The sequence below is a fragment of the Pygocentrus nattereri genome, chromosome 18, assembly GCF_015220715.1.
Source record: "Pygocentrus nattereri isolate fPygNat1 chromosome 18, fPygNat1.pri, whole genome shotgun sequence".
Classification (NCBI taxonomy): domain Eukaryota; kingdom Metazoa; phylum Chordata; class Actinopteri; order Characiformes; family Serrasalmidae; genus Pygocentrus; species Pygocentrus nattereri.
In genome coordinates, this window is record NC_051228.1 from 8,388,016 (window position 1) to 8,404,898 (window position 16,883).

Sequence of the window (16,883 nt, forward strand, 5' to 3'; positions counted from 1 at the left end):
GATAAGATAAGATAAGATAAGATAAGATAAGGCTTTATTGTCATTTGCATCACATGTAGTACATGAGGTGGAACGAAATGGTGTACTCAAGGTCCCAGTTAACTCCCAAAAGTAACAATAAACAATAAATAGTAAGGTGCAAATAACAGCAGCATGAAACATAGCAGCATAAGTATGAGATACAAAGTTTACAGCTTAACACTGGTAATGTATAAAGTGACAGCAACAGAGATAAATAAGTGGACATGAAGTGCCATTGCAATGATTGAAAGAGTCTTACTGCTTCAGGGAAGAAGCTGTTTCTCAGTGTGGTTGTTTTACTCTTAATGCTCCGCAACATCCTACCTGAGGGGAGCGGGACAAAAAGTGTGTGTGCTGGATGAGTGGGGTCCTTCATGATGCTAGTGGCCCTTTTCCTGCATCTGGAGCTGTAAATGTCCATGGTGGTGGGAAGGTTGACTCCAACAGTCCTCTGTGCAGCCTTCACCACCCTGCCACAGAGCAGCTTCTGTGCCACACGGTGATGCTGGAGCACAGAACGCTCTCCACCACACATCTGTAAAATGAGGTGAGGACTAAGTTCCCGAATCCAGCATGCGTCAACCGTCTGCGGAAGTAGAGGCGCTGATGTGCCTTCCTGATCAGGCTGGAAGTGTTATTACTCCAGGTAAGATTGTTACTTAGGTGTACACCCATGTACCTATAGCTGGAGACCACTTACGCTGCATGTGTAGGGGGAGGGGAGGGATGGTGTTGCCCCTTGATGGTGTTGAGCAGTCATATGTGAGCAGTGGAAACAGGAAGGGGGCTCAGCACACAGCCCTGAGGGGAGCCGGTGCTGAGGATGATGGTGGAGGAGGACCTGTTGTGGAGCTGTTGCGGCCTGGTAGTCAGGAAGTACCTCCTCTATGGATCAGTTTTTCACACATAGTACGCGTACTGGTGTGGATCCCCAGTGACGTCAATGTCGGCTTTGATGTGGGTCATAACCAGTCTTTCAAAGCACTTTGTAAGTATCAGGGTGAGGGCTACTGGCCGATAGTCATTCAGTCCTGTAACTGTGGAGCTCTTAGGGACTGGGATGACGGTGGCGGTCTTCAGGCAGGTGGGGACAAATGCTTGGATTAAAGAGGAATTGAAGATGTCTGTCAGCACCTCGGAGAGTTGGTCTGCACAGCACTCACAGTAGAATGCAAATAATGGGTGACCATGAAGAACTCAGGATTGCCACAGTAAACAGAGGTTTGCTTAACAGTCATGAAAAACATTTAGCTTACTATTTGATTTTTTGGGGCGTGTGCCCCTTTAAATTGGGTGTAATGATGTACCCTGCAATGAGGTAGCCACAAAACCTCAACTATAACATGTGGTTGTATGGTGGGTACACATAATGTCTACTGTAAAGCATTGCTTGCTGTAGATGTAGGTATGATAAGCAAACACCTTCTAATGGGTTTGCTTAGTCATGCTATTTTTCTTTACTGTGTCTGTGGAACTGCAGCCTTAACTACGTAATGTTGGCTTCTCATGCACTCATTCGCTCATTACATGTGCAGTCAGTAGAGATTGCTTATCTTTTTAGTCTTTTTTTAGAGCTGAACTTAATCTGGGTGGAGGAAATGGGTCTACAGTTTGTTGCATTTAAAATGAGGGAATTAGGATTTCCTAGAGCGAGAGACAGTGAAAGAATACTAAAGAGAGACTGGATGATTAAAGGGAGAGAAATACATCATTGTGGGTCATCTGTGTTAGGCTGAAGAGACATGAAAATAGGTGACCAAGCCTAAGGGGTCTCTGTAAAGCTAAAGAATCCACGTGAGCATATAATAAGGCCTTTAAAGCTGATATATTCATGCTAACTCAACTTTAGTGTCATCACACTAATATGGATACAGTCGGGGCCAAAAGTTCTTATACGCTTAGGCTAAAGACATTCAAACTCTGCAAATGTCATGTTGCCACACATAAGTCAATTAGTAAATTTATTTCCAAAAGTGGTCATTTCAAAATATTAGCTAAGGGACATATTTTGTTTACTATATCAGGTTTTCTGTATGGCAAACGCTTATATACACTTTGTCTGTTTACCTTGTCTGCTTACTTTGAATGAAACACATGTAGCAGCTTTCCACAAGCTCCTCATAGTACTCATAGTACTTTTTAAAGATGGATTAATGGACCCTTATTAGTCCCACAACTAAATTCTAGACAATCCTCCTTACTCATGAGCCCATATATTTTCTGAAGTACACCATTCCCTTTTTCAGCATAACGCCCTACATGATGCTACCACCCTCATGCTTCACAGACTGGATGGTTTTCTTTAGACTGAAAGCCTCACACTTACTCCTCCACACAAAGTGTTGGTCACTGTGGCCAAACAGTTTAATTTTTGTTTTATATGAATGGAGAGCAAGTAGGCGAGATCTGTTGTGGTGATCACCTGCAAACTGCAGTCAAACATTTGTATAGGGAGTTAATTTGTGCCACCTCCCTTAATAATGCAGTGTGTATGTGGTACGAAGAGTTTTATATTTGCATACAGTTGTTTGTACAGACTCCACTCAATGACCGCTGGGATAGGCTCCAGCAAAGGCTCTTCATTTTATTATGCTACCTTTTTTGGGTTAGTTTTCCCAGGTCACAGCTTTCAAGCTACAACTAGGACATTTTGCAAGATTCTTGAGCCTTCTTGGACCAGTCACTCAAACTGTTTCTGTCCAAACACATTTTCCCATGAATGAATGAATGGCAGAATGTTGAAAATTCAACACTCAAATCTAACTAACAAATGATGTCACAAAAGACGTCTCTCACACTGCCCATCATAGACATTACATACACACTCAGACTCACAGGCACACTGGCACATATACACAAATAACAGCAACCACCTGGTATACCCTGGCAATAGCCTAGCAATACCTTAGCGACCACCTTGTATAACCAAGCAATGGCCAAGCAACACTTTACAACCATCTGGGATATCATAGCAATGGCCTAACAAGACCTTAGCAACCACCTGGGATACCACTGCAATACCTAGCAACACCTTAGCAACCTTCTTTTGACCACACAAAAACAATTAATTCAAAACAGGCTATTTTTGCAGATTCTGTGCACCAACTGTGTGGTTAGAACTTAAAAAATGTTTCCAGTAATATATGTTCTTTAACTCTTCAGTCACTGCAGTGTCCATTCAGAGTTGCCTGCGCTCTCCAGCAGATGAGGCTGTTACATGGTTCCGCTTGCTGAGTATGGATTGATCAGCATGTCCGGCTGATGGAGGTGGCAGTGTGGGGTAGTAATGGCTCACTGTATCTATTGGATTACGGGAGGGATTTTGACTGGCATTAAGCTGTGTGGCCATGGACAGTCAGCCAGCCGCCAGAACACTGGATGCTCGCTGTGTCCTGGAACAAACACACACACACACACACACACACACACACACACACACACACACACACACATTCTCACACTCTCACTCATACACACTCACTCACACAGATACCTGCGCATGTACACTCACACTGCTGTGCTCCACTGTGAGTGCCTGGAAGTAGACAGGAAGAGACAGTTCACTGCAAAATGAACCTCTTCTGCTTCACTCTGGTAAGAGAAAGTTCCTGTCTATGTTTTTGGCTCCTTCTGTTTGCTGACACTGACAGGCTGGCTGAGGAAAAGGTTATATGAAAGGAAGTGTCTAAATGAGAAGTCTAATGTCTCTATGTCTCTGTAGTGCCTATATAAAAAATATAAAGTTTTATTGGTCTGTATGTCAGTTAGTGCCTATATTATAATATAATATTATAATAATGCCTGTATTTCTCTATATGACAGATAGTGCCTATAGAAAAAATCTAATTCTTGCAATTGTTGATATGGCAAGTATTGCATATATGACAACATAATATCTATGTGTCATAGAGTGTAGTGCTTATATAAGAAATATCATGCTTCTGTTTGTCTATATGACAAGTACTGTCAAATATTATATGTGTATTTCTCTATATGACTCGTATTGCCCGTACAGCAAATGTAATGCTTATATTTGTCTATATGAGAAATATAATGCCTGTGTTTGTCTATATAACAGGTAGTGTTAATACTATTCCTGCAATTGTCTATATGACAGTATAGTATCTGGATGTCACTATATGACATTATTATGCCTCTGTTTGTCTATATGACAGGTAGTGCCTATATAACAAATACACAGCCTGTATTTCACTATATGACAGTTGTGCCTACAGGACAAACATGATCAATCTATTTGTATACATGACAGGTATTGCCTATATGATCATCCAATATATATATGACTCTATATGACATGTAGTGTTTATATAAGAAATATTATGCCTCTATTTGTCTATATGACTGATAGTGCCTATATGATAAGTATAAAGCCTGTATTTCACTATAATTGAGCCTATAGGACAAATGCTTCTATTTGTCTATATGATAATTAGTGTCTATATGAACATATAATATCTCTATGTTTCTATATGACATGTCATGTTTATATAAGAAATATTATGCTTCTATTTGTCTATATGACCAATAGCGCCTATATATGATAAGTATTTCACTATATGGTAGTAGTGCCTATAGGGCAAATATAATGCTTATATTTGTCTATATGACCAATATCATGTCTGTATTAAAGTGGTGCTTCTGTTTGTCTGCATGACAGGCACTTCCTATAGGAAGTATAATGTCTATTCTTGTCTACATGACAGATAGTACCTATATGACAAATATCATGCTTCTTTTTGTCTACATAATAAGTATTGCCTATATAACAAATATTACGTGTGTATTTCTCTGTATGAGTGGTATTGCCTTATATTGCTTATATTTGTCTGTGATAATGTCTATATGACAAATATCATGCTTCTGTTTGTATACATTACAGGTAGAGCCTATATGATAAACACCGTGCCTCTTTGTTTATATGTACGAACACCATGGGTTGTTTACAGGCCTTGGCTTTCCTATAATTGAGGGCCTGTGTTTGTGTTTGGTTGTAAAAGGTTTAAGATCAGATTAATGATGTGAAAATGGCCCAGTGTTGACCTACTTGACCTGTTCTAGTCTTAGTTTATGCCACATTTTGAGACTACATGCAGTCTTCATTTCCGTCAGACCACAACACTCGCAAACTCTGTGATCCTGCTGAAGTTTTTTCACGCAGAAAGGTGTGAATCGTGACTAACACTTTGCACCGAGGTGTGAAAATTTGAAAGCGGATGGCAAAACATGTCATTGAAGAGGACTTGTGGATTAATGAGAAGCAGTGTGCACGAGAGCTCCTTATAGTAGATCACGGATGGTCAGGCTATGCTGAGTGGAGCGTGTCCTATTGACGGATTAGCAGGTAATCAGCTCCTTGCACTGCACGACTGGAACGCTGCATGGTCAGACAGCAGCGGCTCAGCATGTTCTGTGCAAGTGGGAGATTACAACGATATGGATGTCAAGGTGCTTGATGCAGATCAACAGTTTAACTATTCTGCTTTCATGTGCACTCTTCCTGGCCACTTTATTAGAAACACCTCCCTTGTATCAGTTAAAGACTCTAGGCCATCTTTTGAAGCATCGCTTGTGTCAATCATCCTCTAAGCCTTCATCAGCAGTCAGTTTCTCACCACAGATCCAGTCTTGGCTGGTTATTTTTGAGTGGTGGACCTCTTTCAACCCAGCAGTGACCCAATGCCAGCAACACTCATATGAGCACCAAATAAACCACACTGCTGTGCTGAGCATGGACCACCACCTGAGTAATATCTGGTAAACAGTGTTCTAGTGGTCAGAAACTGACTAGTAATAAAAGGCAACATATAGTGCATTAAGATATGGGCTGCAGTCTGAAATTGTACACCAATAAACATAAAGTGGACAGAGAGTAGAAGTAGAGTGTAGGTGTTTAGAATGAACTGGATGGTGAATGTATGCTAATGCTAATGTCAAGGAGACTCTTAAAACAGACATAGTCCTTATTTCTGTCTTACGAAGCCCTGGAGGGATGAATTAGATATGTAAGGTAAAACGTTTTGAGCTAAAGCATATTTTCTACAATACATTCATGGTGGAAGGGTACAAGTAGTGTGTTGAATGGCAAAATAGTCCCCGACAAAAACTTATTTTTTCAGATTTACCATTTTTTTATCATCATGATAGCATATGAGACATATGTAGGTTCACTAGTTATTTTAGACAGTAAGTAAAATGGCTATATTTGCACTCCAGCACTGGTTCCTTTCACCACCACTGTAAAGAAATCAGATTCAGTAAGTTTCTCGACGATGCACCATTTGACAACAAACCACTCTGAATGACTTCATATACCACTCAATGATGTAGAAATTTTGAAATATCAGTGGAATTCCCCTTGAATGAACTGGGCCCCCATGTGCTGCAAATGCTTCAGATTGTGTGTTAATTAAGATGAACGTTATCTAAACTGAGAGGAAGTGCAGCTCTTTCTTCTCAGAGCTGCAGGATTGAGCAGTTCCTAGAGGTTTAATCAGAAGTGTGACCTCCCACCCACATCATGCCATCACATCAGTGTCCTCCAATCCTTCCATTCCAAGAGATGGTAGCTTTTAAAGAACCGTTAATGAAGGCAAGTGTAGAGAAGGTTTTTCCCATAAATCCTGCTATTTATCATCCTTATGGCTTGAACGAATAGTTTGGGGAAAAGTCAAAGGTACACGATCTTAAACTTATCCCAGATGTAGGTGATCAGCTAAGATATGTTTGGTGTTCAGACCTTGCTTCTGTTATTTAGCGCTGGAGCTACTAGGCTAATACACACTAGAAGTCAAAAGTCACCCCTTAAAACATCCCTAGAACTTCTCTCAACCTGCTCAAACTGCATACAGGTCTTTGCTAGAGTTGTGCAGACTTGTGAATGTAGCTTCAGATGCAGTATGACTTAATATGAGTCTATATGTCTGGGTGATGTGCATGTACATAATGAGGAGTTGGAATTCAACACAATACCTGCTGTTTAAAAAGCTTCCTGCTGCAAGTTATGTTCATTTTATAGGTCATACTGTGACCTAAAGCACATCAACATGTCTGTACCATCTTAATGAAGAGCTGGGCGCAATTTGAGCGAGTTTAGAGAAGTTTTAAGGATGTATTTGCAGAAAAGATTTGGGTGACCATTGACTTCTAGTGTTTGTTAGAAATGTTAGCTTCATGGCTCCAGTTTGAATCTAAGGAAGCAAAATTTAGGCACCAACCATGTCTTAGCTGATCAAGCACATCTGGGTTGAGTGGACAATTAAGTTAATTAGCTTTTTCAAAATGCATGAAATTATTATACACTATGGATGAAGGTATAGGCACTGTGGGGTCAGCCCTGTGTTCCCAGGGTCGTACATTCCCAGGGCCTGTTATTTGCTTATAAGCAGTTTCTTTGAAACAACTCCATGTCCCAAGGGTTCATGGTTCAGCCTCATGTTGTCTCAATCAGTCATGTCTCCTTATCATGAAAGATATACATTTACAAACATATGCATTTAGATGTTATATGTTCTGTCGCAATAGACTCTTTAGGTTCGATATCTGGATTGAATGGATGGCACTGGGTTTGTTTTTAGCTGTAGCTGTAATGTTTATATGCTACATCAAACTCTTAGATTTCAAAACAGCAAAGGAAGGTCAGTTTTCCAAAATACGGGCCCTTTAAATAAATTAAAAGCCTCCAAAGATTAAAAATTATAGGCTGTTACACAGCCATTCTGATTGAGTAACGTTTTATCCAGGGTTGTTTAAAGAGTACATGTCGCTGCTGTGGGAACAAAACCTCGTATCTCTAAAATGGTAACTTTACAGGAGAAGGAAAAAACATACATTACTTTCAATGTAAGTCAATGGAACCCAAATTTTTTCCAAGTCATTTTTGGCCATTTACTTTGGTCCATCCTTCATGAAATTTACACACAATATAAAGGCCAACGTGCACTTTCAAATTATGTCCAAAACTGATAATCGTCAAAAATGGAGACACAAGGTTTTGTTCCGACAACAGCGATATACAAAAATGTTTATTAAAAATATTTTTCACATTTTTTTTTTCTCCCAATTTTTGCATTCTTGTTAGAGTGTGAGGGCCTTCAAAGACATTTGTGCCCGGGGGCTTCATCAGACCATGATCCATGCTTGGGTTTGATGTACCATGTTAAGAGCTGATGGGAGGCTACAAGGCAGAGGTTTCTAATAAAGTGGCCAGTCAAATCATTCTCACCGTTATATGCTTTCTGGTGCAGGAGGGCTCTACAGACAGCCTGTATGAGCTTCCCCAGAGAAGCTATGGAATGCAGGAGTTCAGTCCAGTGCCCAGGAGGAGGCCCTGCAGCCCCAAGTGTCTGGTGGACAGCAGCAAGTGGGGTGGCTCTGAGCCCTGCATTGCCTTGGTGAGCACCACCCGTTTTTCTAAAATCCTGCATCAAGATCATTTCTCCACACTTGTGTAAACATGGAGCCACAGACTATTTCATGTACAACGTTTTGGAGTTGCTTGTGCTGGAGCTAAAGGGGCCCCTGACATTGCAGAGAGGACATTAATAAGCATAAGTGTCTGCCATCTGCACAATGCATGACTAATCTATTGTACAAACTAGCATCTGTGGTCCATTCATCAGGAAAGTGACCACATTCTGTCAGTATTTGAGAATCACCTGAATTGTTCTAGCACTTGTTAAATTCAGGGAGGCAGATGATGGGGCTGGGGGGTTGTGCTATAAGGCATGTGTAGGCTTACTGGTGGCTTTTGATCATAAATAAAATGGCTATATTTGCATTATTTAGCATTGTGAACCCTGGTTCCTATCACCACCACTGTAAAGAAGAGAGTAAATTTATCTACAATGAACAATTTCGCATAATTAAATTGTGCAGAAATTTAGAAAAATGGACAGAATTTGAATTATTTTAGGGCAAAGGAAAAGTCTGAAGTGTTTCTTTTTCCTTTCCCACCCTTCAGGAGCTTCCGCAGATGCCCACAAACCAGCTTAACAAGACCGATTTGAAGAAAGCAAAGAGAAAGTAAGAGATTGTATCTACTGTGCCTGCTAGCCTATTACAGCTACATGCTAAGCCCAAGTGAAAGTGCTGGACTCAGTTCAGTTTGTGGCAATGTCAAGTTCAGCTAACCTTCAGGAAGCTTAATTCTTTAAGTATAAGCTTTTAGCCTGGTTGCGGCTAACACTTCAGCCTGTGTTTTACGACCACAGCGCACACCAAGTCCCTCTGCAGCAGCCTTTTTGCTGTGGGCACTGAACAAAGGCCCTTTGAAAATAGTGTTTTTGTTATTTTTGCATGTAATCCAGTGACCCCAGGACAAACACACACGTTATTTTTAATGGCCATAAGTGTCAATTAGCTCTAATTTTAATGACCAAGGCAAATTAACCCAGATAATTCAGGCCTACTCACTTAAAAAAGATGGACATGAACACTTAAAGAACCCTTTGCATGATTAAAGGATTCTTTGCATCATCTTTACATTGATGGAGATTGTGCTGTATATGGTTCTATATAGGATTTTAAGCTTGTAACAATAGAAGAACCTTTGGGGTGCTAGTTAGATCCCTTTTAAAAAGGATCTGTATGGAACCATCTGTAATACATTGCATAATGCAAAGAACCCTTTAATCACACAAAGGGTTTTTTGAGCATTCATCATTGTAAGTAGAACCATTTTCTTTACTAAAGAACTCTTGAAGAACCACCTTTTTTGTGTACTTACAGGGAGGGGAAATATTTGGACTCAACATACTTCCAGGGCATTTATCGTACCTGTCTGGGGATACTTGGCTGTGGCTCCATGAGCTTTCCTATTGCATTATATCAAACCAATTGTGCCAGGGACGTTTAAAGTCTTTTCTAAGGCTCTGTTGCTTTTTCCATTTGAGAAATTTTAATAGTCTTGAGAACTTTAAGAAGCTTCTTTACCTTCACCGTGATTGCTAATTCTTTAAATTCTCTCCATCCAATGGCAGCATCTTTAGGAAAAATTATATATAAGAAAAAAAATTATATATATATAATATATGTGATATATGCACTGGCAGTATATTAAATAACAACGACAACAAAAGTATCTGGACACTGACTGCATTGTTTAAGGGTTGGGCGAATGTAAAACTTGTCAGGCTTGAAATATATAATATCTTACATCATTATAATATATGATAAATAATAACAGACTTCTTTCCTCCCCAAGATGCCAAAAGCTTCTGGTGCATGAGCCGGTTCATCTCCCGTAGGTGCAATCATCTCAGCCCATGTTTGTGTGTGTGACTGATGTTAGATTGTGATTGTGCTGTATAGTCTTTACTTTTATGAGGGAGAGAGTGAAAGCACTGGATTAGGATTAGATTAATTGGGCCAAGTGTTGAGATTAAAGCACTGTTCTGACCAATCCACAAAAATCAAGGACAAAGCAGAGGCTGATTTTGCCTGGCAAAGTGACCCATGTTGGATTAACACCTAAGGGTAAAAATGAGTGAGTTTCTCCAGGAAAAGGTCATTGAAGTGGTCATCACGGCTGAGCGAGTACCACTTTGAGAAGACTCTCCACTCTCTAATGGTTTAAATGACCCGTCAAAAGGACATCTGGAGTCACAATTTTGGATTTTTATTTTATTAATTTAAGAGTAAAACTGTAAAAATGGCCATTAGAGATGGTACAATACCTTTTTTTCTGATACCAGATGGAAAACCTGAACATTTATGGGCTAGTTTTCCAGTTATGGCATGTATCTGGGAAATGAGAAAACCAATAAAATGTCTTGGAAATGTAGGTAAAGTCCTGGTAAAGTGTAAGCCCATTAAAACAACTGAGGTTGTATATTTTAGAGCTATTTTTAACTGAAACACTTCACTTAAGATGAACATCTGAATGTTGGGAAGTTGGGAGTGAGTGCTATTTCAGGCTAGATTTGTTACAGGATTGAATCACATTCATTTTTTGCACTGATATCAATAACTGGTATCAGATTGGTGCCATCTCTACTTAGCGTAAAGCAGTTACATGCTACTCCTTGGGGTATTTCTATCTTCTTGGTATGAAGAGCAGATTTTTGCTAAAATGATTTGACAGTTTCAAAAAATTTGAATCCTTCACTCTCCAACCAAAACTTAACAATAATTCTAAAAGACGTGCAGAGTTTAAATACAAACAAACATGATGATATTGAATAAAAGTCAACTAGAAATTGCAGACATAGTTTTGTCACAAAAATCATCCAGCTTTCTCTGAAGCCCTATTATGATTTCCCACTGCTTTTTGCCACTTTTATTTTTAAGAGTGTACTTGAATTCTTTTAGAAGCAGTTTGCTAATATTTAGAATGAAGTGTTCATTATTTAAACAGCTTTTAATGTCTCTAATTTTTCTTTTTCATCCATGTAACAGGTCAAACCCAGTGTCAACATCTGACAATGGTAGGACTGATGTATTTTCAGGTGTTGTCATGTCCTTAATTACTGTGCTTTACCAGCAGCAAGGCCTTTAATTAAGATATTTGATGCACTTAGTATAGCTATATCTTTAGTTACATGTATTTCCCACTGATCCACTCAAAAAGATCAACAGTGAGGTCATTTATCATTGTATTTTTGGCCCTCCAAATTAAGCACATTCTCCCAAGAGGCCCTTCCCGACTGCCCCACTTGTAGTTGCTGTTGCCGGTGATTTATACTGGTGTCCACTATGTGATAACTGTTATTTTGGACTTCTTCCATTTTCACAGAAAACACAGTGTCCAGTAATGCTTACTGGCCATGCTCTAGGAAAAAAGATGAGTCAGCTCACAGTAAGAACCATCAGAGCGAAGGTAATTGGTCTGCCAGGACATTTGTATGTGTGTGGGTGTTAGGGGAAAGGGGGGGTGGAGTGATGTGATGATGAACTGAGAAGCCATGTGCCTCATAGTCTCATTGGATTAGGACAATGACGACACAAAAACAATTCTAATGCCTGTGCTGCCTTTGTGAAGGATTTGTGGCAAGGCTGATTCACTGCACTAAAACAGTACATGGTCATTACTTTGTGGCCACCCAGCCCCCAAAGCCTCCACCTCATCACAACAACATTTGAAGAACATTGGCAAAAATCCTGTTCAAGCTAAAGGGCCAGTTATGCTGGCGTTTCTCACGACAACATTAATAGAACATTGGCAAAAATCCTGTCCAAGCTAAAGGGCCAGTTGTGCTAGCGTTTCTCACGCAAAACTCCATTAATTTCCCAGGAGTCCGTCACAATGGGTGATTTTGTGTCTGAGACTTCCATGTGAATATCTTTCCTGAGCTCAGTTTTGATGAGCTTTGACATGCAAATTAGCTTCTTCAACCAATAACAGAACTTCATAATGCAGGATTGAACTTCCAAAACGCTGATTTAATGAGCATATAGCACAAAGATTCTAATATTACTGCCCTCTGACTATACATAAGCACATGCATAATTAGGTTTAATTGTTATTTTACTGTTGTGGAACTGTTTAGGTGAGCTAGCCAGAACTGCAATGATAGCTCTTTGGCTAAGTTCAGCTACACACAAGTCAACCCTGTATTATTTATTTTATTTTGTTTGTATGTGAAAGGTAACAAAATTTTCATAGTTGGACATAATTTGAGCTGCATGGCATAGTTTCTTATTAGGTTGAATGGAATTTCCATGTTCTGCAAAGCTTGTCCAAAAGATCACATATTGTAGTGAACTGATGCGGCTATTATTTACAGACAGTACGCTCTTGGCTAGCTATCATTACCACACCTCATTGCATCCAGCTTATATCAGATTTTGCTGTATGTAAACATTGTTAACATTTTGAAATGTACCTTTCAGTCATTATTACTTTCTATTGTATAGAATAGAACATATTCCTATACAACCCAGCATATTTTTATTTCTAAGAGATAAAGGGAGGTTGGGAAACGGTGATTTAAAAAAAAAAACACTTCTTATTATACAGAGCCATTCAGGCATTATAAATGGGGGAAACAAATAAAATAAAAGAAAATACAGAATACAGGACATTTAAAATCTGCTCCATCTCCATCTCAGTAGGTGTGGGTGAAGAGCCCTACATTTCAAAGGCCCTGGGTGAAGAAGAGGGAATAGAGACGAGAGAGAGAGCTCACACTGTTCAGGTAAAACATTCCCATTGTCCTGCAAGTTGTAATGCATCATATCTAATAATTTCCTGAATTAAAAAAAAGAATTTCCCACTGAAATGAATGGTGTGAAATATTGCATGAGAATTAACTGTACGTCTGCTGAACTAAAAGACATTGTTTCACATATACTATCTCAGGGCAGGCCTCTGAGCATGAATTCAATATTGTTCTGACCCGCACTATCTATTTGTCATTCTTTTTCATTCCTCTTTCCTCACATAGAGACTCATTTATTTTTGCCCCCAAACAAACTTGATTATTTCTTTGCCCAAAAACCACCAAATTGCATATACTCACTCAGAAAAGGTCCCAAAGCTCTAATCCACAGCTATACTGACCTGGACTCCTGTATGTGTCATTTTTTCATCCTCCATTCCTCCCTTAGACTCCCATACATTTTTAACCATACCTAGCAACCACTTGGCTACCCCCTTACAACCACTCAGTATACACCCTGTACACCACGGCATACTTCTAGCAACATCTTGCATCTACATCCAGCAGCTAGCCCTCATACCATAGCAACCACCTTTCAACACATTAGCTACCACATCAAGCATCATTACATCTGTCATTACAATTACTGGTAATAATAATGTTAGTAAAAGTATAATATTAATAAAAGTAGCATGTGTTAACACAAAATGTGGATGTCTATGATAAAAGATAAAACAAACAAAACAATACTATAAGTAGTAAAATTACAGGCACAGATCAACAACAACATGCATCTCTAAAACATTTTCAGAAGAGATTTAAAGGATTTCAAACTGTCCTCTGCATGGATGCTTTCAGAGAGATGATTCCACAGGCGTGAAGCAGCAGAGAAGAAAGCTCTATTTTCTGTAGAACCCAAGTAAACAACTGACTTGGAGCCATTTAGAATCAGTCCAGCGTTATCAGGGTTGTTTAAGGAAACTGTATTGAACATCTTGCAAACAAGTGGATGGAATTTCAGACTTTGTGCAAATGTAAATTTGAGTGTCATCAGCATATAAATGACAACTCAAACCATGCTGATGAATAATGCAACCGAATGGGATCATGTAAACAACAAATAAGAGTGGCCCAAGTACTAACCCCCATGGAACACCATAGAAGTAGGGGCTAACTGCTTTCTCTCATTAATCTCAAATAAGACTGAAATAAAAAAAATAATAAAAATAATAGGTAATAGAAACATAGCACTACTATTACTGGACATAATCTGTCATATCAACTCATGATATAATATGACATCTACCATGACATGTTTATGGCATGGATAGGTCAATGTTATGCAGCAGAGTTCATGTAATCTCCTACAGGCCTTTAAAAAAATACATATCCCATCTAATACATATCCATTTAACATTTATGAGAAAGCCACATTTCTGCGTGGGTCGGATGATCGAGTGCACTTTTCACTCTGTCATCACTGCACCAAATCCAAAACCCCTCTACTTCAGTCCTGTTAGTAGTAACACTCTGTCAAACATTAGACAAATGAGCGGGTTGATCAGAGAATGTGTCATTGTCACGGTATAATCTTTTCCTGATTAAAATCTCCATCTGCTTAATGTGGTCTGTTCTGCTGAGCATAGTTTCTCTGTGTTGGCAATCCTTCAGCATCAGGCAAGTCCCCTCTGCTTGTAGAAAGGCAAAAGCAAACTAATTATTTGCTTCTCACTGACTTCTTCTTTTGTAATTTGCTCAAAAGTAAATGGTGTCTCATCTCTGTTCTGCAAACTCTGGATGTTTGTCTTACAGGGTGTCAATTTTGAGGCCTGGAATCCTAACAGAGAACCCTGCGAAAGCAAACAACATGAGGTGGTGAGCTCATTTTGCTAAACTACCTCCATTCACTTCACCAATGATTGGATTGTGCAGTTCACATAATATGTGTGAGCCTTAATTCAATCAGTGTTTATAGAGTGTCTTGTCTCTAGACTGTTGAGATGCAGCTGGAGTTATATTGGAATTCAGCGGTGCTGGTGCTTGGACCCCTATGTTTGAAGCATTGCCGTGACTCAGAGTGACCACTTAGCACAAATGGTCATTATTAGTAATGCAGCACAGATGGCTTTGAGTAGCTTGTTAAATCCCTTTAGCACATGCCAGGCACAGTCATGCAGCCAGAGGTTGGAGGACAGCCCACTACCCACTCTGCCACTCTGTCCGCTGATTTTTACTGCAAACAGGTTTCTCTGTGACCATAAAGGTTTAAGCAGTTGGCAGAATTTGCACATTTGTGGATCTCCACAGATTACTGGTCAGCAAGATGTTAGTAGAGAGTAACAGTCCCTGCTGACCTCAGTATTGACTAGCATTAATTGAATTGATTTTAGAAATGTTAGAATCAACTCAAATTGATTATAAAAATATTAGATATTCAAAGGTATGCAGACATTTTTTGACTAAAGAAGGTCGATCAGCAAATCCCAAAAGAAAAGACAAGCATCTTCCAAAAGCCACAGACAATAATGGAGCCCCCTGTGCTCAGAGGCTGAGGAGAATGAATAGGGTGAGGCAGGCCATCACCGGAGCATTAAAAAGGTCAACTGTGGGTAGCAGTGGGACACATCTCTTGATTTCTCCCGCATGCCCACTTACTGCTTACTCCAACTGCCTGTGGTCTGTAGGGCGGTGAGGGTGAGAGAGAAGGTGAGGCACGAGGCACGCTAAAGAAGATCCAGAAACTGGTCCGAGTGAAAAAGAGTGGTCAGAGCTGCACAGAGGAGAGCAGGGATACATCAGACACAAGTGGTGAGATACTGCCTCCACAGAAAACATGAGTCAATTTATCAAGGGTCAAACAATTATAATAATAAAACATTTTTTAATAACTTCACTCTTTTTGTACAAGTGAACTATCTCCTCAGAAATATCTCTTGAAAACTGAAAAACTTGTATGTTGAAACCACTAAATTGTAAAATTATATACCATCTTTAAAAGAAACAGCATCAGTGCTAGTTTATTAACCACTTAAAAATTTTAGCTTTACTCTGCTAAAGCCTGAGTAGACTGATTAATCAATGTGTTGATCAGTTATTAATCTCAGTGTTACTGAGCTCTGCTAAAGCCTGAGTAGACTGATAAATCAATGTGTTGATCAGTTATTAATCTCAGTGTTACTGAGCTCTGCTAAAGCCTGAGTAGACTGATAAATCAATGTGATGATCAGTTATTAATCTCAGTGTTACTGAGCTCTGCTAAAGCCTGAGTAGACTGATAAATCAATGTGTTGATCAGTTATTAATCTCAGTGTTACTGAGCTCTGCTAAAGCCTGAGTAGACTGATAAATCAATGTGTTGATCAGTTATTAATCTCAGTGTTACTGAGCTCTGCTAAAGCCTGAGTAGACTGATTAATCAATGTAATGATCAGTTATTAATCTCAGTGTTATTGAGCTCTGCTAAAGCCTGAGTAGACTGATAAATCAATGTGATGATTAGTTATTAATCTCTGCAATACTGATTTTATTGAGAGTCAATGGAACCTTACAAGTGATAAGCTTAGCATCAGTGTTATACTGGACATGTGTTTTGTGGCAAGTTACATAAATGCTATTACTTGAAAATGACATAGCTACTCACTTTATAGTCACATTTGCAAGATTTTGTATTTTGGATAAGGTGAATTGTTTAGGCAACAAGAGACAAAATAATGTTGATAATTTTAAAAGTGTGAATTTTTCATG

The 16,883-nt window shown here is 39.3% G+C and overlaps 1 protein-coding gene across 5 annotated transcripts in view; it reads left to right on the forward strand.

Moving 5' to 3' along the window:
• The first annotated feature begins 3,415 nt into the window (after nt 1-3,415).
• The window catches only part of samsn1b (SAM domain, SH3 domain and nuclear localisation signals 1b), a 30,785-nt gene continuing 17,317 nt past the window's right edge, over nt 3,416-16,883 (forward strand). Inside the window, exons 1-9 of one of the 5 annotated variants that reach the window (XM_017711914.2) lie at nt 3,416-3,615; nt 8,286-8,432; nt 9,002-9,063; nt 10,244-10,282; nt 11,437-11,465; nt 11,774-11,857; nt 13,090-13,175; nt 14,952-15,014; nt 15,824-15,947. In XM_017711914.2, coding sequence (XP_017567403.1) covers nt 3,592-3,615; nt 8,286-8,432; nt 9,002-9,063; nt 10,244-10,282; nt 11,437-11,465; nt 11,774-11,857; nt 13,090-13,175; nt 14,952-15,014; nt 15,824-15,947 — 658 coding nt within the window. In that variant the 5' untranslated portion in view covers nt 3,416-3,591. The remainder of the gene's footprint in view (nt 3,616-8,285; nt 8,433-9,001; nt 9,064-10,243; nt 10,283-11,436; nt 11,466-11,773; nt 11,858-13,089; nt 13,176-14,951; nt 15,015-15,823; nt 15,948-16,883) is intronic. The other 4 variants (XM_017711917.2, XM_017711916.2, XM_017711919.2 and 1 more) reach the window with 4 other exon arrangements.